Source organism: Drosophila ananassae, chromosome 3R, assembly GCF_017639315.1.
Source record: "Drosophila ananassae strain 14024-0371.13 chromosome 3R, ASM1763931v2, whole genome shotgun sequence".
NCBI classification, from domain to species: domain Eukaryota; kingdom Metazoa; phylum Arthropoda; class Insecta; order Diptera; family Drosophilidae; genus Drosophila; species Drosophila ananassae.
This window is the reverse complement of record NC_057930.1, coordinates 8,551,536-8,572,775: the sequence shown is the minus strand read 5'-3', so window position 1 is coordinate 8,572,775 and position 21,240 is coordinate 8,551,536. Positions and strand designations below refer to the sequence as shown.

At 40.2% G+C, this 21,240-nt stretch overlaps 4 protein-coding genes across 5 annotated transcripts; 1 reads left to right on the top strand and 3 right to left on the bottom strand.

Moving 5' to 3' along the window:
- Window positions 1-46: 46 nt before the first annotated feature.
- On the bottom strand, window positions 47-908 carry LOC6505458 (RING finger protein narya). The gene has a single exon (XM_001964881.4). The coding sequence runs from the start codon at window positions 784-786 to the stop codon at window positions 145-147; it is 642 nt and encodes a 213-aa protein (XP_001964917.2). The 5' UTR covers window positions 787-908; the 3' UTR covers window positions 47-144.
- Window positions 909-1,000: 92 nt separating this feature from the next.
- LOC6505456 (gastrula zinc finger protein xFG20-1) lies at window positions 1,001-5,041 on the bottom strand. Of its 2 annotated transcripts, XM_014905013.3 has the most exons (4): window positions 4,612-5,041; window positions 3,310-3,698; window positions 1,884-3,256; window positions 1,001-1,823 (listed from the first exon to the last, which is right to left on the bottom strand). In XM_014905013.3, exons 1-4 carry the CDS (start codon window positions 4,613-4,615, stop codon window positions 1,247-1,249), a joined length of 2,343 nt encoding a protein of 780 aa, XP_014760499.1. In that variant the 5' UTR covers window positions 4,616-5,041; the 3' UTR covers window positions 1,001-1,246. The 2 variants fall into 2 exon arrangements, with proteins under 2 accessions (XP_014760499.1, XP_001964916.2); XM_001964880.4 differs by lacking the exon at window positions 4,612-5,041 and having other exon boundaries at window positions 3,310-3,872.
- A 9,563-nt stretch (window positions 5,042-14,604) lies between these two features.
- Window positions 14,605-15,138, bottom strand: LOC6505452. Its single transcript, XM_001964879.1, has one exon. It carries the CDS (start codon window positions 15,136-15,138, stop codon window positions 14,605-14,607), a length of 534 nt encoding a protein of 177 aa, XP_001964915.1.
- A 1,531-nt stretch (window positions 15,139-16,669) lies between these two features.
- Window positions 16,670-19,480, top strand: LOC6504557 (cytochrome P450 4e3). Its single transcript, XM_001964878.4, has 6 exons — window positions 16,670-16,957; window positions 17,021-17,130; window positions 17,190-17,539; window positions 17,597-17,966; window positions 18,026-18,197; window positions 18,264-19,480. Exons 1-6 carry the CDS (start codon window positions 16,798-16,800, stop codon window positions 18,680-18,682), a joined length of 1,581 nt encoding a protein of 526 aa, XP_001964914.1. The 5' UTR covers window positions 16,670-16,797; the 3' UTR covers window positions 18,683-19,480.
- The last annotated feature ends 1,760 nt before the right edge of the window (window positions 19,481-21,240 follow it).

The following is a 21,240-nucleotide window of genomic DNA, read 5'->3' as shown; positions in this document are numbered from 1 at the left end:
TATCGAAAAAAGTGAAAATAATTTCATTATATTAAAGTATCGCTTTTTTGTACAATTTAAGTAGACTACTTTTCGTTTAGTTGAGAAAAGATAACTAATTTTAATTAATCCATTTATGACAAGCTAATTCAAGTAATGTTCAAATTAGGTATCAAAGTCTAGAACCTCGTCGTAGGACAAGTCTCTTCCCCAAGATGCAGGTTCCTTATCGTTTGCGGCCAATGCTGCTTCAAAATACCGAAGGAACTTCTCATTGTCTTCGTCCGAAAGAAAGCCCTCGGATGAGCTGGTCGAAGGAGTTTCGGGAAGCGTGTAGCGCCTCTTCTTGGGCATTCCTGCCTCGCATTCCTCTGAGCTAAGGGTATCGTCATAATGGATTGGCCGCTCTTGCAGCTTCTTGTGCTGCTGCACCTGCGCCTCCATTCTAAGGTAGTTGTCCAGCTTGCGCTTCATTTCAGTGCGTTTTCGCATTTTAAACTGGAATCCGCGATCGTCCGAATCGCGTTGATCGGCCTGGAACTTGCTGATCTTCCGATAGAGTTCCAAAAAGCGCCGGGGATCCTCAAAGTAATAGGCCACTTTATCGGGCATGCTGGGGCATATGGGAATAGGCTTGAAGTGTACTCCACACAGAGGGCACCTCTTGTCCCCAGAAGATCCGGGCAGGCATCCGCCACAGAGTATGTGCTTGCAGTTGGAAATGTAAAAGTTCAACGAGGTGATGTTTTTTTTGTGACAAAAACACTTGTTGCAATGGAGGCGAAACATTATTGAATTCGAATTCATTCTTTTAATTTTAACTTTAAAATTCCAGAACCAATTTTCAACGCCGCGTTTCTAAAAACTAACGGTTCTTTGGCGTAAATGGTTGACAACTCTGGTTCCAGGTCACCTGGAAAGTTCAACACTTTGGTGCTCCCTTTAACGCTCTCTTAAGAGCGTTCCTAAGGAAAAAATTATATAATTAAAAAAATATAAAAACCACAAAACAAATTCCATGTATACGACACAATATTTTATAAGGAAAATTTATTTTCTTAAGTTTTTGACAGGTCCGTATGGCGCTAAACCTTGTTCTACATCAATTTTATGTAGCTTATTTATCGTTCAATGTTATTTAATTAATGCAGTCATTAAGTAGATATTATATGTATAGTTATCATCCCATGGGTTGTACAGTAGAATACGCATCCGTTTACAAAAGCATCTTTATTGAGTGGGACCTCTAAATGAATGTGTTCCATGATTACTCCAGCCGCCGTGCCTCAGCCTGCATGGTCTGGAGAACGATGTGGGGCACCAGGTGCGTGGAGGCGTAGTTAAGGGGCACGGTGGCTAGTGGGGCCGAGCCGTCCGAGGGGAAGTTTAGCTCCTGGGCCATTGGCATATCCTTCTCGATGACCTCCTCGGCGATCAGGGTCTTGGTTTCGTCGTAAGCCATTCCCGCCTCCGGCTTGGCGCCCATCAGTAGCTTTCCGCGCTGCACGCCCATGTATTGTGTTGCCTTGGCGTTGAGGGGCAGTTGGCCGCAGGTGTCGGCGTGCACCTTGCGGTGGGCCTGCAGATTGGAGATGCATGTGAACCGCTTGCCGCAGTTATTGCACAGGAATCGCTTAATGCCAGTGTGTACGGTCATGTGGGTGAGCAAACTCTCCCTGTACGGATACTCCTTGGGGCAGAGGTGGCACTTGTAGGGCTTGTAGTCCGTGTGTCGCGTCTTCAAGTGCGACTTGTACTGTGCCTTCACCTTGAACGTCTTGCCGCACTTGTCGCACTGGTATGGAGTGTCTGCCTTGTGGAGCAGCATGTGAGTCTTGAGAATGCTGTGGGGAAAAAAAGGGAATCAATATAAAGGTAAAGAATCACGTTGTGAGAACTCCTACCCAGCAGTGGAAAGATGCTTGCCGCAAACGGAGCAGCCGTAGAGTGGCAGGCGGCCGCAGTCCGAGCGCACATGATCGGAGAGTGAGGTGCGACCGGTGAACTTCTTGCCACACTTGTCGCAGATAAGGTTGCGCACCTGGCTGCGTGGCTCTCGCTTGGAGTGGAAGTTGCGCTCGTGGTTCTTGAGACTGTCGTGACCCGTCATATACTTGTCGCACTTCTCGCAGTAGAGCAGTTCCTTGTGCTGGGCGCGGGCATGTTCCGTGGCCTGCTCCTTGGTGGCGAAGAAAAGATTGCAGTAGCAGGGGCACTTGAACGTCAGATTGCCATCCTCGCCGTGAACTTTCATGTGGGTGACCAGGCGCTTCTCGACCAGGTAGATCTTGCTGCAGATGGGACACTTGAATACCTCCTCATCCAGCTTGGCGTGAACGTCAACGTCCTTGAAGATTTCGCGCATCTCTTGCTCGGTTAGCTTGTGATCGTCGCGCAGATGCTTCTCATAGGGCTTGCGAATGTGGTAGATCTTGACGCAGTGCGGGCACTTCCAGGACTTCTCCATCTTGTTGATCATTTTGAGGCGTTCCTTCAGTTCCTTCTTAGTGATCTTGGCCATGCGCCTCGGTCCAGAAGAGTATTCGTCCGGCGAAGGCGATCTTGTGTTTCTCTTGCGATACTTTCTCTTAACGACCGGTTCCGACGGCTCCCTTCGCTCTCCCTTCGGCGGTCTGCCACGCCTCTTCATCCCAGGCTTATCTGGGCGCGAGCCACGCAGCGCAAGGACATCCTCCTCGGCCACCTCCACCAGCGGCACGGCCGCAATCTCATCTAAAATGCCGGCGCCCTGTTCCACCTTCAGGCTCTCGAACGGCTTCAGGCCGTCGCCCTCGTTCAGCAAGACATCCAATAGCTTGTCCTTCTCATTGCTGAAGATATCCGTGCTCTCGGTCTTCACATACATGCTGGCGTCCTGGTACTCGAAGTCCTCCTCGTCGAACGCCTCCACCTTGACCATGGCCGGTGGCGGCAACGGGAACGCCTCGTCTTCACTGTTGTTCGGCTCGAAATCGGGGCACTCGTCACCCGAATCAGAGTTCTGGCTCTCCTGCTTTAGCTTCGTCTTTAGCCGGCTGGCCAGGGGAATGTCATCGTCGCTGTCCACCTCGGATTCGTCGGAGGTGGTTTCCTCGTCGGAGTCAGCTCGTTTCATCTTCTTGCGATTCTTGCGCTTCATTTCCTGGTTCGAGCTGCCAGGCGGATCGTACTCCGGCTGGCCGCAAGTGTCAGGACGACTGCGTCGGTGCTTTTCCAGGTTGGCATCGGTGGAAAAGCGAGTGGAGCAGCACTGACACTCCACAGGTCGAGACTCCTCCTGAAATTCAAATTTTAGGTGGTTTGGAGTATACATTTTCATTATTTCCTTACCCTGGACAGCTTCTCCTCGCCACACTTGGTACGACAGTGGCGGCGATAGGCCTCCTGGTACATGTACTCCACGCCGCACTTGTCGCACACATATGGCTTGTCCTCTGGGGCGGAGCCACTATCTGGATGCTCATCCTTAACATGCTGGGTCAGTTCCTCTTCGCTGCAATAGCGGGCGTCGCACTGCCGGCATTCAAAGCCGCCTGGAGGCTGGTGCTTCTTCACATGTTTCACATAGCCGGCAAGCGAGAAAAGGGCCTTGTTGCACACCGGGCAGTGCAGCTTGGGTACTCCGTCCGTGGAGATCTCCACCAGGAGTTTGGTGGCAGCAGCGGCTGCTGCGGCGGCGGCGGCGCCGCTGCTGCTGCTGGGGGCCATCGACTCTGAGGCTGCGTGGAAGAGCGAATGTAAACAAATGCAAATATGATTCTCCGAAGGTCTGGGTTTGTATGCGGCATCCAGGGATGGGTGGGCTTGAGCCAAAAATTCAATTTTTCTTAAATACGGGCTCTGGCAATGGGTTTTTACGAAATTATTCATCAATTTTTGCAATTTATGAAATTTGTGTCAAAAACTACTAACACTTTTTTAAAGTTATTCGGATAATTTGTAAAAAAAAAATAAATATTATTTAATTAAATATAAAAGTAATTTAACTTTAATGTTGTTCCTTTTTTTATTATATTTGTAAAAATTTTTAAATATTTTTCTGAAAATAAACACCCTTTAAAATGAGCGGGTAAATTAAAATTTAAATCACAACTGACTTTTTGTTTTTGCTTTTTTTTTTTAAAAATACAATATACCGTTTTTTTTATATACTGACAATTGTTTATAAACATTTAGATATATGTATATAAAAAAAATTGTACGTAGTTTTTTCAGGAAAACTAGAATTATTCCTCATAATAGGATACTCCCATTGGAAAACACCTTACTGGCTATTGCTGTTTCTTTTCTACATTTGCTCCGCAGCAAGTATCGTTTGTTGGCCCTTTCTTTGAGGCCGATACGATACCTGCCGGACGACCCGAAGAACAACAACTAGCGACGCTGCCCTGCAGCCCTGGTTCATTCGCTTGTGTGCGTCTGTAGCGGTGGTGTTGGTGGTGGGGGAGCTACTGTGGTGGGGGCAGGTAGCAGGACAGCAGCGGCTTGGAAGTGCGCGCATCAACCATCGGCCAGAGAACTCGTATGTAGTTTGTGCAGAAATGGTGCATTTGCCTGTACCCCACAAATGCCCCACCCACCCTGCCGCCCCCGTATCTGCCCCAAAACCCACACTGAACACTGTACACCTACCCATATCGGCTCCCTTGAGTGGCGCTTCCTTGGGTTCTCGGTGCTCTCCGACGCTCCTCTCCTCACTCCTCACTCCTCTCTCCCTGGCTTGCGACTTTTCGACACCGCTGGGTCAGACTGCTGTCTCGTTGGTGGCTTCACTGGACTTGGGCTTTGGGTTTTGGGTTCTCGGTTCCACTCTCCGTTGCACCGATGGCACCTAGCTGCATTTTCACCCACACTTATTTGGTTATTATTGTTTGTTGCGGTCGGGTTGAGCACTGCGAAAAATATTAACAAACACTTGAGTACACTTTAAAAAACGACGAAACGCCAATGCGACGCTGGCGAGTAAATTATTTTTCTTTGTGCAGCTTGAGGGTGGATACGTAGCCCTGGTCGCAGCGTTCAATTCGCTGTGAACTAGATCGTGAGCGTCGGAGCGGTGATTGAATTGGCCGAAAGTGACTCTCATCTCTAGGAAAGCATCATCCCTAATTTTTGAGGCGCGTAAAATATGAAAATTTAAATTAACCACATTGATTTGAATATGCTTTAATTGTTCCAATGCAAAAAATTAACTCAAATTCTAAAAATGGTTTTCAATAAAAGTAATTTCGTATGTAATTTAATGTAATTAATGAATGTTAAATTAGATAAAAAATATTAAAAAATGTTGTATAAAATCAACGAAATATTCGCTGTGAAAATAATAATTACTTTTCTAGGATATTAACCAGGAGAGAAAATGTCAATCAATGGTTTCTAGGTAGTGAATATAAATGGAAAGCTCCTTAATAGTATTGTAGAAGGCTAAAACTAGCTTTTCAATGAAAATAAAGGAAAACGTAAAATAGGTTTTTTACTCGATTCCAACTTGAGTCAGACTCAAGCCCCTGCTCCTTGGCAATTGGCTATCCAATCCACTGACTAATCCCCTATTGCACAATCTAAGCTCTTGAAGGCCACCGAGTACTCTATTTTGATTTGGGGGCGATTACATTCAGGAAATTTACACTCATGCAGTTTATTGGGCTCGAAGCTGATTACAATTCTGTGCCGGCAATTTCATCCGAGCCACCACCCCGATCCACGTCGTCCTCCGACCCAAGACCTGTCGAATGTGACGTCAATGTCGGTGTAGGGTCGCGTGGGTGTGTGCGTGTGTTGCACGGCATCGCAATTCCATGGAACGTTGTTTATTTGCATGCATATATGAGCAAACAAATGTGGAAGGTCAATGTTGAAAAAAAAAAAAAAAAAAAACAAAAAAGTGTGCCATAAAGAAGATGCGCAATTTGATTGAATGTTGACAGACTCGTACGTGCACCTTTTTTACGCTCCACTTTAATGTGAAAACCTGTGCGGAAAACTGCTTGCAACAACCTCGGCCAAATTTTCCCACCAACGGCTTAATCAATTCTGGACTGTAAGTTGCAAACTTTTGGGCTAGTCATGCAACTATTTCCCTTTTCGCTCCACCAGCCAACCTACCAACCTACCAGTTTATTGTGTTTGTTTATTATGCAAATTTGCATTAACTTTTCGAAAGCCACACACGTGAGCCACCAGCAGCGGCAGCAACAACAACAGTTGGTGTTGCAGATTGCAACTGTTGCTGGCTGGGTTTTTGGGCTTTCAAATTGCTTTCGAGCGCAAATCGTCGTCAAATTTCATTAAAAATGCACATGGCACGTAGTATCGAGGCAGTCCCCACGTGCCACACTTGCCCCGGTGCCCCCTGGTCTATGGCTCACTTAGTTTTTGTCCACCCTCGAGGATTGGCCTGCAAGGACATTTCGGAATCTTTTGTTTTATAAATAGCCCCCTTCGATAGGCAATTAAAAATGTAACTTGCTTTCGGCATGGACACGTCTATCAATAGATTGCGATACACACAAAGAAAGGCCAAAAGGAGCAGTTTAAAGCTGCTTTAAGTCCCTTACTCTCAGGCAAGGATTTTTCCTCAATGTAGGCTTCAACGATATCCTTTTACCTTATAAGTTAGCCTTAAGAAAAATTTCCATCTGCTGCCCTCACATGTCTAAGCACTTTGTGCAAATTGTCAACGCTGCTGTTGCTGTTGCTGTTGCTGCTGCTGCTGCTGCTCCTGCTTCGTCCTTCTACGCACAACAACAAGAGTAGCAACAAAAATTGCAACAGCAACAGCCTCGTGGACAACAAAAACAACATCTAGGAGAATGTGGCAACAAAGGCTTCAGGTTATTGCATGCATTTTAATTAGTAGACAAGCCAAGTGGGTTGCCACTATATATACACACAGAATCCTATATAGTATACTCTACTATATAGTATGCACGTTCAAGAAGAAGCGCAAGAAGCTGAATTGCCTTTTGCATGGGTAAGACGAAGAGTTCCTGTTGAAATAGTGGGTTTATTTTGGGGACATAGGCAGAGAAAATGTTAAATTATTATATTTATGGCTTTTTAATATATTTTTTTGCCAGTATTACCTTTTATATAAGTTCTTATTTCAACTGAGTTTGTAAATACAAGATGTGAGATGGGATTTGTCATTTCCTCCTTTAAAATACCCCTTGAAATATCTCTAATATTATAAATAAATATCTAATTTAAAGATTCTGAATCTAATTTAATATCTAAATTTAGATAGATGTCTTAGAATTAATAAATTGTTTTTGTTACTTTAAAAAACCAATAAAACTAACAACTATAAAAAAGATATAAAAACCAAGTCCTTACGAAACCATTTAAATATTGTCAAATATGAAATGATATATGGTTGGTGGTTCCTGGGTAGCCCCTGTCAGTTTATGAAAGCAAACTATTCAGGCGGCATAATAGATAGTTTATGATAGGAAAATAAAATCTGAAACTAAATAGCTCGGATACATCTCTAACTATAATAAAAAGGACATGTGCATAAACAAATCTGAGCTCATCAGCGTCACAAACAAGACAATGATATATGGATTCGGCTAAACCTTTGTCAATTTGTAAAAGCAAGCGTTGCTGGCTGATTCGCACTTGCCCGCCGACTCGGAGCCCATATTTTTGGGGGCCTTGTCCTTTGGCGGGAACAACCAACTCGCCGCAGCTTCGTAAGTGCGGACTTCAGATGCGGGCTTCCTCTCAATCTATCATCCAGCCCTCGGTGGTGGGACTGCACCACTCGCCGCACCATCGCCCACCACCCACTGGGGCAGCATCCACCTCCCGCCAACCATCACGTCCTGCGCTAGTTTCTTGTATTTATTTTTAAATTGTCTCACACATACACAAACAAACTCACAAATACGATCCTGCACTCACATCCTCCATAGAGGAGGACATCTCATGTTTGTATTGGTTCGGCGAGCGTCCTTCTCCCCCCCTGCCCGTTTCGATTTGTGGGTTTATGTGTGAGTTTGTCTATATAAACGCGGGAAAAAAACGCACACATCTGGGAAACCATGTTTTGTATTTCAACTAGGATATACCCGCTATTTTTTCGAAAATATCTACTTTAAATATTTAGAAAATATATCCATTATTGAGTCGAGAAAGTTGAGCAATATTAAATGGTCTATACAAGATCTCTTTAAAATATCTTACATTTTTATTCAAATAATAATAATAATAATTCTTTTTTGCTAATTTCCCTTGAGAAAATATGCAAATTTTGCGACAAAAATTGTGCCTATAATATATAGCTGTAATATAATACAAACTTTAATGGATATACCTTTGAAGACAGTGGGGTGATGGGTATGAAAACACAAAAAAATCTGTGTAAGCTCGCATCTGTCAAGCAAAACCAACACCACCACCCCACGCGTGTCCCCCTGGCGTCCCGGCATGTATGCGTGTGTCTGTGACTGTGTGTGCGTGTTTGTATGTAAATGTCCTTGAGCGCTTGACGGATGACATTCATAAACGTCACTTCAATTACCTCCACGCGCCAACGCCAGCGACGATGCCGCACCACCCCATCAACCCTCCACCCCTCTTAAAATATTCAGCCCCCTAGACACACCATAGCAGCCCTCCACGTCCTAGGCCCCACCATTCCATCCTTACATCCTTGTGTCCGTCACCCATTTACCGCGAAAGTTGTAAAAAGTCAGTCAAGCCTCAACTTGAGGCTAATTCCTTTTTTATTTACATTTTTTCATTTTCAAAAAGTCAGAAACTATTAAAATTTTAGATTTTTTCAGATTTATGGAATATTTATTTATGAGATATTTGGAAAAAAAATAAAATATAAAAAGAATAAACATAAGAAATCATATGAAAGTACACTGTTTCCTTCCCTCAGAAGTGAAATAATTTACATTTATTTTTTTTTCCTTAAGAAAATTTATGTATTTCATATATCTCTTTTTGACAGTCTAAAAATTTAAATATTAAAATTTTTCATTAAAAAAATAGTTTGAAACTTTTTAAATAAAAGTGATAAAGTCACACTTTCCTGGAAGCTATTCCGACTTACATAGAACTCGAGATACCAGAGAACCCTATATTAAAATCCTGGACAAAATATCCTGGACCGAAACCATTAATGTTTCCAACGAAATGAGGTGGCCTCCCAATTCGTTTTGAAAACCTGATCTTGATTCATGGTCTGACATTGATTTTCTCTCAGCAGCCTCAGTGAGGAGGGGCGGAGTGGGCGGGGCCACAAAACATTTGCGGCACTCGTCGTCACAGTATCTGTGTGTATGCGTGTGTGTGTGAGTATGCGTTTTTGTTTGTATGTATGTATTTCGGTGTGTATTGATATTTGCGAGTAAGCTCGTGTTTGTGTGTTTGTTACGGTTTCCTTCACTTACACTTGTCCTTACAAATTTGTCCTTTTCTCAAATGTGAAAAGACGCATAATGTCCTTTTTGCTCGCCCCTCACTGCCTCGCTCTTCCGCTAGCTCCCCATCATCTCTGGCATTGTTGTTGCTGCCTTTTATATTTCTTTTTGTTGACGACATTTTGCCTCGTCCTCCGACGTTTATTTTGTGTGTGTTTTTCTTTTTCCATTCCTTTCCTTTCCCTTCTTTTTTTTTCATTTTACTTTTTCGCTTTTCTCGTTTTTGTTTTGTCCTTTCTGTGTCTCTGCTGCTGCTGGTCCTGCTGATTCTGCTCCTGGCGTTTGCCGCCCACATTTGCTACTACTTGTAAATTATTTGCATTAGTAGCCACTTGTGCTTTGCTGTGAATTTTTTTGTGTGTGGGTGTGTGTGTGTGTGCGTTTAGTTGTGCCTCGGGTCGAGGAAACAGCCTCCCTCCTCCTTTCCCCTCGCAAAATCCTGCCATTCTTCACTTTTTCCCCAGAGCCTCCGTCACCGCTTTGGGGATGAATCCTCTTGAAATGGAACTTGACCCACTGTGCGTGGCTCGCTGTGCGTGTTTGTTTAGACACACACATACATATATGTATATGTATATATTTTTGTTTGTTTGTATGTTTTGGGCACTGAAATTTCCATTTTTCTTCCAACAGCGGCTGCTGTTTCTGCTGCTACTGCTCCTTTTCCTTTCCTTTTGTTCGTGCTGGCGTGGCCTGCACTTAAATTAACTGATTGCAACATTCCATACAGCTTTTTATGGCCCGATAGCTGGCTGGCCCGGGTTGCCAGCTCAGTCCTTTGCATAGTTTTGCGAGCATCTCCCTGGGGGAAGCCGCCTGGGGGGAGATGGAGGTGGATGAGGGCCCGGAATTGGGATGGCCACATGGGAGTTTTCTCTTTTAAGTGGCCAGTAAATGCGGTTTCTTTAACTTGGCCAGCTACACAGAAAGTTTTTAAAAGTAAAAGCAAAATCCAAACAAAAGATACTATTTAAATAAATGCATTTCAACTGAAAACTGATTTGAAAACTTAATTTTTAAAAAGCAATTTGTAACATAATATTACTGTACTTGATCTCCTTCCCTCCCCCGGAACGTGACCAACATGCCATGCAGCACTGCGTGCTCACAACGTGGCGTATGCGCAATATTTGCTCCTTCCTTGCCACATGAAGGCAGAAATGCATTAAAGCAGACTATAAAAACAACAACATCCCAGAGAGAAGGACAACGTGAGTCGGAGGAAAACAAGCAGGGGAGTGATGTGAGGGAAAGTGGGATAATAAGGAAACGAGTTTGGGGAATTGCTGTTCATTTAAAGACGGCGTTCTGTTCTCTGCGTGCTAATTGCGCATACGACATGTGTGATCGTCCTTTCCGCGCGATAAGCCCAGAAATGATTAACTGAAATTGCCCTCCAGATGAGCGTTTATTTCACCCGCCAAATATTTGTGGATGGGATTGTGGGATGAGTTCAAAATGATGGCATACTTTAAGGCGAGTCCGCTCCCGCTTTGGACTACCAATTTTCCAAAAAGGCCTCTAAGCCGGGCGGGATTGCGTGGATAATATTCTTTTAATAGATGCAATCGATGAATAAAAATAAAAATAAAGGAAGCTGCTACAAATGGCCGAAACGATTTACATAATCACTGAGCATTCAGCGCCAGGCCAAATATAGCGAGCGAATGGCAACCGGAAATAGGAAGCCCAGCGACGCAGAATGCCCGGCTGTGTATTATGTACATACTTGTCCTTCGCCTCTCAGCGATTTATCAAAGTTCATTGAAATTGTTTGTCCGCCAAGCGCCAAGCCACCCCCCCAGCGATAAGTTAGCCCAAACATGTCCTTGAAAGGGGACGAGCGCTGAGGGACGAGGCAATGGAAGCGTCCTTGCCACTCGCCGCTTTAGCTGCTGATGATGACGACGTCATTCATTAAAATTTTCGCCCGTTATAAGTTCGGGCATTAAGCAGCAGTAACAGCATTGAGATGTCAAGCGAATTACAGGCCCCAGTCCCTCATACCTCAAACCTCCTCCCTCCGCCTCCATCAAACCAACCCCCCCCAAACAAATGCCATAAAAGCCATTCACAGTGTGCAAAACTTTTCTCTGTTTTTCTTTTCGTTTGCCAATTTGATTTATTGCTGGCCCAGGGAGATGTAATCGTGAAATGGCAAATGTTTCTGTGTGGGCCGTTTTGGGTGTAATTTTTCCGACTGTCATGAGCTGAACCTCGCTGGTTATATTTCTGTATGGCTCTTTTCCTCCGAGGACTCGTGTCACGGGCCCACCTCTCCCACGCAGATGAAAAGTCAATGCGTGCTATTTGATTAATACTCATATTATATGCTTTATTAAGCTTCCTCTCCGAAAACAGATGCCCGCCTCGATGCCAAATCCATTGTTATACATAACTCTTTTGTTGGTCCAGTTTGACTTTAACCATTTGTTTTTCCCCGCCTCTCTTTATCAAGAGCCTGTCGTTTCCAGAACCCTTATTCCCCCAGATCCTCCCCTCTTTAAAGAATCGTAAACTAACAAACACTTGATCTAATATATTCCCAAAGGTGGGAAGCATCCATTTAAAACAATTGCATATAAAACATTAACTCCAAAAACCTTAATTAATTTAAACAAAATTTATAATCACTCTTATTTATTATTTTCACATCAAATATTGTTTTTGAGCAAACTCTAAAAAACTTCACGTTTCGCTTTTTAAGATTGTCGATTGCATATGGGGTCTGTACTGGGGCAGATACCTCTTAAATTATTTCGGATTTCCCTCACTCATGTTTCAAATTATTTTTTGGTTCCACCAAATCTGAATGTCGAGCTTTAATCTAGGCGTTGGTGTACAAAAGGGAAAAGGACACTGGGAAATACCAATCATAGCCGAACTGACGCATAAAGTATACATCAGTGGCATAACAGATAAGATCGAACAATAGAAGATATATTCACCTTCGTTTCACAGACCAATTTTTATTCGACTAAGCTACGCATTCTCAGCTTATCTAAATGACGAAGCGCAACATTTCAAGGAGCTTTAAAATCTTAAATTATTCACACACAATCATAAATGAGTGAATTGAAAATAACATTCTAACTCATGTTATCAAGGTTCATATTTTAAATTTTTGTGGTTGTAATACTATTTATAGCTATTTTATTTTTGTCCATCCATTAAATAATTTTTATTGGAAATAAAGTATTTTAAAAGGGCCTTACCATTAATACTATTATACTAATATATCTATTATTACCCTTATTACTAATATATCCACTATAACCATAATGTGGAGGAGAGACCCGGTCTTCTAAGAATGATATCGGTGATTCATGTGATAGAATGATCACTGTTTATTTAATAACACAGGCCGACAATTTTCAATTTTTTTCCCCCAACGCATAATTTTAACTGGAACTTTGGATGAGTATTCCAAAGATATGGCTTCTTGATACATAGTTGCCATTTTTATACTCACGCAAAAGTATGCAATACAGTGAAGGAGACATTTCCGACCCCATATTCTTGATCAGGATCACATCCTGAGTCGAAATAAGCATGTCTGTCAGTTTCTACGCAAACTAGTCTCAGTTTTAAAGCTATCGACTTGAAACATTGCACACATCCTTCTTTTCCTCGCAGGTAGTATATAAGTCGGAACGGCCATAATCCGTCGACTATATCGTATATCTGCCATATAACTGATTGATCGGAAATGCCAGACCGTTGGTGTTGGATTTTTTTTTAGATGGATGGGATTTTTTACGGATTCCATTTTGGGCAACCTAAACTGAGATCAGTTTAGATATTAGATAAGATATTATCCAAATTCTATATGAATCGGCCGACTATATCCTATATGTTATTAGAAAATTGATTTTATGGTAAAATTCTCAACTATGTACGATCCGATATATATATAATAATGTTTAATTTAAGTTGGTATATATGTCATCGCCATTACACGGCCTACATATTTCAATATATGGTAAAATTTGATCAATTTCTTCTCTTAGTTTTACCACGGAAACTGTGGGTGATCGAACCTATATTTGTTCCAGACTTTCGTTCAGGGAAGCCTAAAATGCATGGAATGCTGTCTGAAGAATGACAAAAACACTTATGTTATGATAAATCTTAAATTCGGAAAATTTCTACACATCTTATATGCAGAAAAATTATTATTTATTTTAATAAGAATAAAATCATTGAAAAAAGTTATTTGTAAAAATAAAATATTTATAAGTTTCAGTAGGAGGTAAGTTTGCGTTTCGCAGACTAAGCTCGTTTAAATAAACGATTACTACTAAGCTAAAATCGAGCTCTTGGGGATTTTCAAAACTTATCCAAATGACTAAGCGAAGCGTTTTAAGGATTTTTCATCAAATGGATTTAAATTTGAGTCAGGAAAATACTATATATATATTGCGTTTTATATAATATATGTATATTCGCGGCCCAGAATATATTTTATCAAAACTAAATAAGTCCTTCTCCAGAAGATCTTAAAGATAAGTCTACTTGGATTTACTAAGTATTTTTAAAGGTTCATTGAGCAGCTGATTCTAATTACATTTAATTTCTTTGTAAAACATGTTTCAAGAATAATTATTTCGGAAATACTGTGGAAATAGGTTAATTAACAAATAAATAAATAATTTTCACTTCTTCTAATCAAAATAAGAATACAAGTTTATGGATTTGTTAATATCAATAGCAAATCAGCTTTTATGCACTTTCAAATGTCCCAAAAACGCGCGTTTTTGCATATTTCACAGCCTTTTAATCACATATTGGGAATATATTTTTTTACCGTTATAAGCGTTTAATGCCAGTTCAATATCTGTTAACTAAAATATGATTAAAAAAAAATGAAAAATAATTAAAAAAAACCCAAACCTAAACAAAAAAAAAACCAGGAAAAAATGCACTAGTTTATTGAAAGTAAGAAAACAAGAATAATATTTTATAAATTTTTTATTTATTTTTTGTACACCAGTAGCTAAAAACGATGACATAATGGTGAAAAATTATAATTTAATAAAATTTATCGAAAAAAAAAAGAAATCTTTTCACTTTAAAAGGTAGCATAGATATTTTTGTGCAAAATTTATGCACTTTAAACAAAAACAATCAAAAAAGTAACTTAAACAAAGATTTTATTAAATTTTTTCTCACAGTGTAATGTAGAACACAATTATGCAACCAGGGCAGACTTTTTAGTACCATTTTTCTTCTTTTTTGATCCAGCAGGAATCGGCGTATAGGAATTTGTACTGGGGTGGATCTCCACTTCATGCATTTCGGATTTGGCAGAGCTTTCCAGTTTTTTTTCGGTCTTCACCGGAATACCAACCAGAATGTCTTCGTTTGTCTTACTCTGTGGACATGGACTTCTTTCGTCCAATTCGACGCCATCGACTTCATCCAAAATGCATCGCGACTTTTTAAACTCATCACCCCGATCCAGCATTGGAGACGGAATTTTATTCCACATCTTGTTGTCGTTCGCCTTGGCCGCAGCGTAGGTCAGCATAACCACTCTAAAGAGAACCATGTAGCCAAGCATAGCTGTCAGGGCAAACAAGCAGTGTGTCCTAATATAGTTAATCGCCTCATCGAACTTTGTCTCCACGAGATGCTTCTTTTTGCACAAGTTGTATACTGGAGGCATAAGAACCAACCAGTAGAACAGCACTGTTATGAGTTCAAGTATCCTTTTTTGTAACATTTTTCCTGGCTTCGTGGCGTTTCAGACCGATTTCGATCGAGTTTAGAATTGAACTGTCGCTAAACTTTATAATAAAATGGAATGATATTTCTCATTACAAGATTTAAGTTTTTATATGTATGATATATATATGATATTTCTCATTATAAGATTTAAGCTTGGAAACCACTGAGCAACTCATTTTTCATCAGTGGATGAGTGGACCATGTTCTGATTCGAAAATCGAGAATATAAAATTAGAGAATATATATATAAACAATAATACATATTTTACCCCATAATACATTCTAAAAATAAATAATAAAAGAAAAATTGTAAGCTAGAATTCAGTTTTGAAAGGAATATATTATTGATTAGTTTATTTTACAGTGCATAAACTACTACCCATGATTAAAAAACAGACTTTTCAGCAGCATGTCTCTCCATTTTTGGCTCAGCAGGAATGGACAGAGCTTGCCAGTTTTGTTTCCTTCTTCACGTGAATCCGACCAGAATGTCTTCGTTTTTCTCAAAGTGTGGAAATGAATTTTTGTCTTCTATCGTGCCCACATCGGCGACATCCATGGAATATGTTTTTTTTTTAGACTTTCTAGAATCCTTATCCGCCGGGGAGGTCATCTTATTTATCATAATTTTGTCAAGCGCTTTAAGTTCGGCGTAGGCCAACATAACCAATCTATAGACAGCGACGTAGCCTATTACAGCTACCAGGACGAAAATAAAATTTGTCTTAATGCACTTCGGCAATTCGTTGATGCTGCTTTCTACGTAACTATTTTTTGTGCAGTATTTATACACGGGAGGCACAAGAGCCAACCAGTAGAAGAGCACCGTCATGAGTTCAAGAATCTTTTTTTGTAACATTCTGATTTTCAATACTGTTCCACAGACCGATGCCGCTCGAGTTCAAGTCTTCTACTAATTTAAAAATATAAAACAAAATAATTTCCTTATGAAGGCAACCATATAAGCTTTGGTTAATCCCAACCACCAAGCAAAACATTTTTTCATCAGTGAATGAGTTGATCGTGTTCTGTTTTGATATACGATTCTGAGTCAAGTTATAGGATAATAATAACAAATATTAATAAGATGGTTACTAAAACCTTTTAATATACCCGGTAGTCGAAGAATAAGTATATTATTTTAAATTATTTTTGAAACACCAAATCAGTTCATTAAGAGGCTCGTCTGCTAATATGGGGCGAGCCCCTCACTGATTAGAACTTCAAGCTGTCTGGCATTCGTCTGTCTGGAAAACAAACATATACATAGGTTCAAAGTACACTATGACAGACTAATAAGTAAAGAACAAAAATTTGCTTCAAAGATGCGAAATCGAACTTGGCATACCCTTTAGATAGTTTACTAATATTTATTTTTTTATGAGCTTCTATTTTCCTCAACTTGCTTGAATATTTTAAGAAAACTAATTTAAATGTGAAAATAATTAAAGAGAGACCCTTCGACAAATGTAAGAGAAGAATAAGTTCGCTTGCCTAATCGGCGATTGGACTAAGGGAGAGAAAGCTTTTTTGATATGGATCGCCTATAAAAGCCGGAGCCCCATCGATTATTTCATCTGCTTCATCCGAAGGCGGCTGTTTCATTTTCTGTAAATGTTCCAACTGGTCTAACTTGTCGAAAAATTCCAAAAAAATGTGGTTCTTTGTGTTAGCTTTATTGGCTTCACCGCTGCTTGTCTTCTTGTACTTTGAACTTAAGACCTCGAACCACCGTCGCCGGCTCAAGAAGTTCCCAGGACCTACGCCAGTGCCTGTCCTGGGAAATGCCAATCGTATTGGAAAGACTCCAGCAGGTTAGTGCCACTATCCTTTCAGACAGCCCATTTAGGACTCTGAAATCGGATTTTTTTTATTAGAAATTTTAGCCACATTCTTCAACTGGTGGTATGATTACGGCAAGGAAAACTTCCTCTTCTGGATTGGCTATAGTGCCCACTTAGTTGTGACTGAACCCACGGATCTAGAGGTACACCAATCGAATAACTCAATATTTAACATAAAATATAATTAAAAATGTTTCTGTAGTATATTCTTAACAGTCAGGAGTTGATCCAAAAGTCCACCATTTACAATCTTCTACATCCTTGGCTGGGATCTGGTCTCCTTACAAGCTATGGGAGCAAGTGGCACAAGCACCGTAAAATGATCACTCCCTCGTTCCACTTCAATATCCTGCAGGACTTCCATCAAGTAATGAATGAGAACTCCACGAAGTTCATTTCCCAGCTGAAGAAAGCAGCGGCAGGAAGCAGTATCCTCGACTTCCAGGAACATGCCAACTATCTTACCTTGGATGTGATCTGCGACACAGCAATGGGGGTTCCCATTAACGCCATGGAAGAGCGTGATTCGACTATTGTCCAGGCATTTAGACAGTAAGAAGCCTTATACCGATTTTAAATTATATAAATTATTTTATTTATCATTTTTAGAATGTGTTATATCCTAAACATGAGAGCTTTCCATCCGTTTAAGCGTTCTCATCGGATCTACAGCATGTTGCCTGAGTTTGCAGATTTCCAGCGCACCTTAAAGACCTTGCAGGACTTCACCTATGATATTATCGAAAAGCGGGTTATAGCTCTTCAAAATGGTATTTCCACGACGGAGAAAGATCCTTCAATGCCCAAAAAGAAATTGGCTTTCCTGGACGCACTTCTATCCTCGACAGTCGATGGCCGCCCCTTGACTAGAAAGGAGATTTACGAGGAGGTCTCAACCTTTATGTTTGAAGGACACGACACCACCACCTCAGGAGTGTCTTTTGGGGTGTATCTTCTCTCTAGACATCCCGACATTCAGGTAGTTTTTCCTTTAAGAATCTTTATTAACAATTAGTTATGATTGGATTTCATTTTTAGCAAAAGTTATACCAGGAGCAGATCGAAGTAATGGGCAACGATATGAACAGGGATGCCACTTTTCAGGAGATTGCCCAAATGAAGCATTTGGATCTGTTCATCAAGGAGGCACAGCGCGTTTATCCAAGCGTTCCCTTTATTGGCCGCTACTGTGATAAAGACTACACAATCAGTAAGCTAACAAAAAATGCTTTACGCTTAAAAATATATCTCATTATTGTTTAATTCCTCTTTTTAGATGGAACCGTTATACCAAAGGGCACTACCATTAATATTCCTCTCGCTCTTATGGGCTATAACGATCGGGTTTTCAAAGATCCCCACCATTTCCGACCAGAAAGATTTTTGGATGAGAAGCCCGGACCTTTTGAGTGTGTCCCATTCAGTGCAGGACCACGGAATTGTATTGGACAAAAGTTTGCCCTCCTGGAACTAAAGACCGTGATTTCCAAGATGATTCGATCTTTCGAGGTTCTCCCAGCTATTGAGGGCCTCTACTCAAGAGACGGCCGCCTCAACACCTATCTTGGCCTTTCACCCGGAGAAAGGCTAAAACGCGAGGCAGGGCGCCACAAATACGACCCCATTCTCTCGGCAGTATTGACTTTGAAGTCTGATAATGGATTACATTTGCGACTCAAGGAAAGGGTGTATTAAATAAGATATGTAACATAAAATAAAATATTTTGTTCAAAAAATTAATTATTTCACCACATTATTTTCAACGTGGTCACAATCTTATTGATTCGCGGACGAACTATAGACTATGACCCCCCCACGATGGCATGATGGAAAATAAACTTTACCCATTGCATTGCGATTTGGGAGAGCTGACAGAGCTTTTTCCGCTCATCGAAGAGTAGATAGATCCGAAACGTTTTATGGTTTTGGATGAGTCCAAAAAGTCAAGCTTGGTTTCTCTTAGACATTGACCTGTTTTTGATCCCGTTGGTATCTTTTTTGCCTTTGGCCATCTCTGGTGCTCGTGTACTTTGGATCGGAGGGCATCGAAGGTCCAATATTGGCCCAAAGTCCGGCAGGTCAGTTCATAGACCAAAACAGGGGGGCTCGTCTTCATTTATCGTCAAATTGCGGTCTAGACGGCTTGATAAGGTTTCTTATCATATGGTGGGTATTGGTAAATACTACCAGTTGTGGCGAAATTCATTTCTGCCGCTTGCACAGATAATAATAGTTCGTTCATGGTCTTATCTGGATGGATTTTTTCGGCGAAAAACTATCATTACTTGTTTAGTGCTCTTGCAACCATTGCATCGATAAGTTTAAATGCCAGGAGTTCTACTCTTGCAGAAGGAGTCACTTGCGAAGTAGTCTTTGGAGAGTATCTTCTTACTCATTATTACCTCTACTTACTCATTAATAAACTTTAAATCAATCAAAAAACTTATTTTTCAATCAATATTCTCCATTTATTCAGTAAATATTATTGAATTACTACTTCTGCCGTGGAGCCCTAAAGGACCAGCTAGCACCAAAGTTGTATATTACAAATAGAAAAATGGGCAGCTTAAAACTCATGTCGTGAATCAATATAAGGTTCCGATTCCCCAGAGCTTTTATAGCTGAAAGCGAAACAAATAGCAAATTATTTCCGACAATTGCATAAGTGCCCATAATTTAATTTTCCATGCAGAATAAATTCTCAAATTCCACATTGGTTTTGCTGTGCAGTTTACATGGGTACATGGGAAAATGTTCAAAATTTGTTTGTAAAGTGAGTAAATGGTAATTTATTATTATTTATTTATTTAACCTTAAAAAATTTTTATTTATTTTAAATATAAAACTATCTATTGGGTAGATATAATTTAAAAACTGTAGTACCTTAATTAAGTTTGGAGTTTGGAATTTGGAGAATTTCAATTTGAAGTTGGACGACTTTATTGTAGCTATTATTACTGAAACCCTTGTATTATTAGGGTATATTGTATTTGTGTAAATAAATATAAATAAATGTAAATAATATAAATAAATATATAAATATATTGTGTATAAATATATATAGGTTAGTGCAGAATGAATCGTCTTCGTCTATTCTTGATCAGCCGAGTCGATGTAGCCACGTGCGACTATCGTGGATCTCAGAGACTAAACATTTTATAGAATTATGATCATGATTAGCAGACGAACTACAGACTATGAACCCCCACGATGGCATGATAGAATATAATCTTTAGCCATTGATCAGAATATTGGGAGAGTAGAGAGAGCTTTTTTCGCTTATCGAAGGGTAGATCCATTTGGAGAGTAGTTTGATTGTGTTTTGTTTGAGACCCCAGAACCAGGCAACCTTAAGCTCACGTTCTAAGAAATTAAACTGGTTTAACCCTTTTTTAAATTTTTCCATCTCTGGTTCTTGTGCACTTTGGATCGGAGGGTATCGAAGTTCCAAAGTTGCTTAAGTTTGGCCAAAAATTAAGCAGGTCAGTTTTTAGTGTGTCTGGTAATGTCTGGACGCTTGATAAGGTTTATTATTATAGTGAGGTTATTATCAGACAATAATGACTGACGGAATGCTATCTGCTGTTGTGTTAGTTGCAAATTGCCTTGCCTTGTGTATTATAATTTTGGTTATAATTTAGGTGATTTTGAAATCCAACGATGGAGGCATCTCCGTTTTAAGCCTAATTATATGTTCTGCAACATTTCATAAGAATTTGCAGACTATATCCTATAGCTGCTATTAACGAAGCGTTCGGATATGACACAATTTAGGTTTTTTTTGGCGATTAAATGTGGGGACTGTTTTTAAAATTACTTTCATAAGGATTTGTATCCGACATATATATCTCTTGTATATCTCTTTTTGTTTATATACTCTTGCAGTTTGTCAATATTCTTCAATATTTAATGAAATATAAATATAGGGACCGTAAATAATGATTATGGTTATTATTTGTATTTTAAAAATTACAAAATAAACATTATTTTCAAAGCAAAAAAAGTAAAAATATAGAATAATAATTATGTTCTGAGCGAAAAAATGAAAATCAAATATAATCATTATTTGTGATTTTTATTTTTTTCGCTCAAAAATATAACTCAATTCGTGATTGCTGACTACGTATTATATTTTTGGGATGTATGAGTGTATATCTCCATAGACCAGGTATTATATATGTACAGTGGTCGCAGCTTATTTCGTGCAGGTGAATAAAAATGTTCAAGTCGTTACTGCCGCTAAACTAATAGAG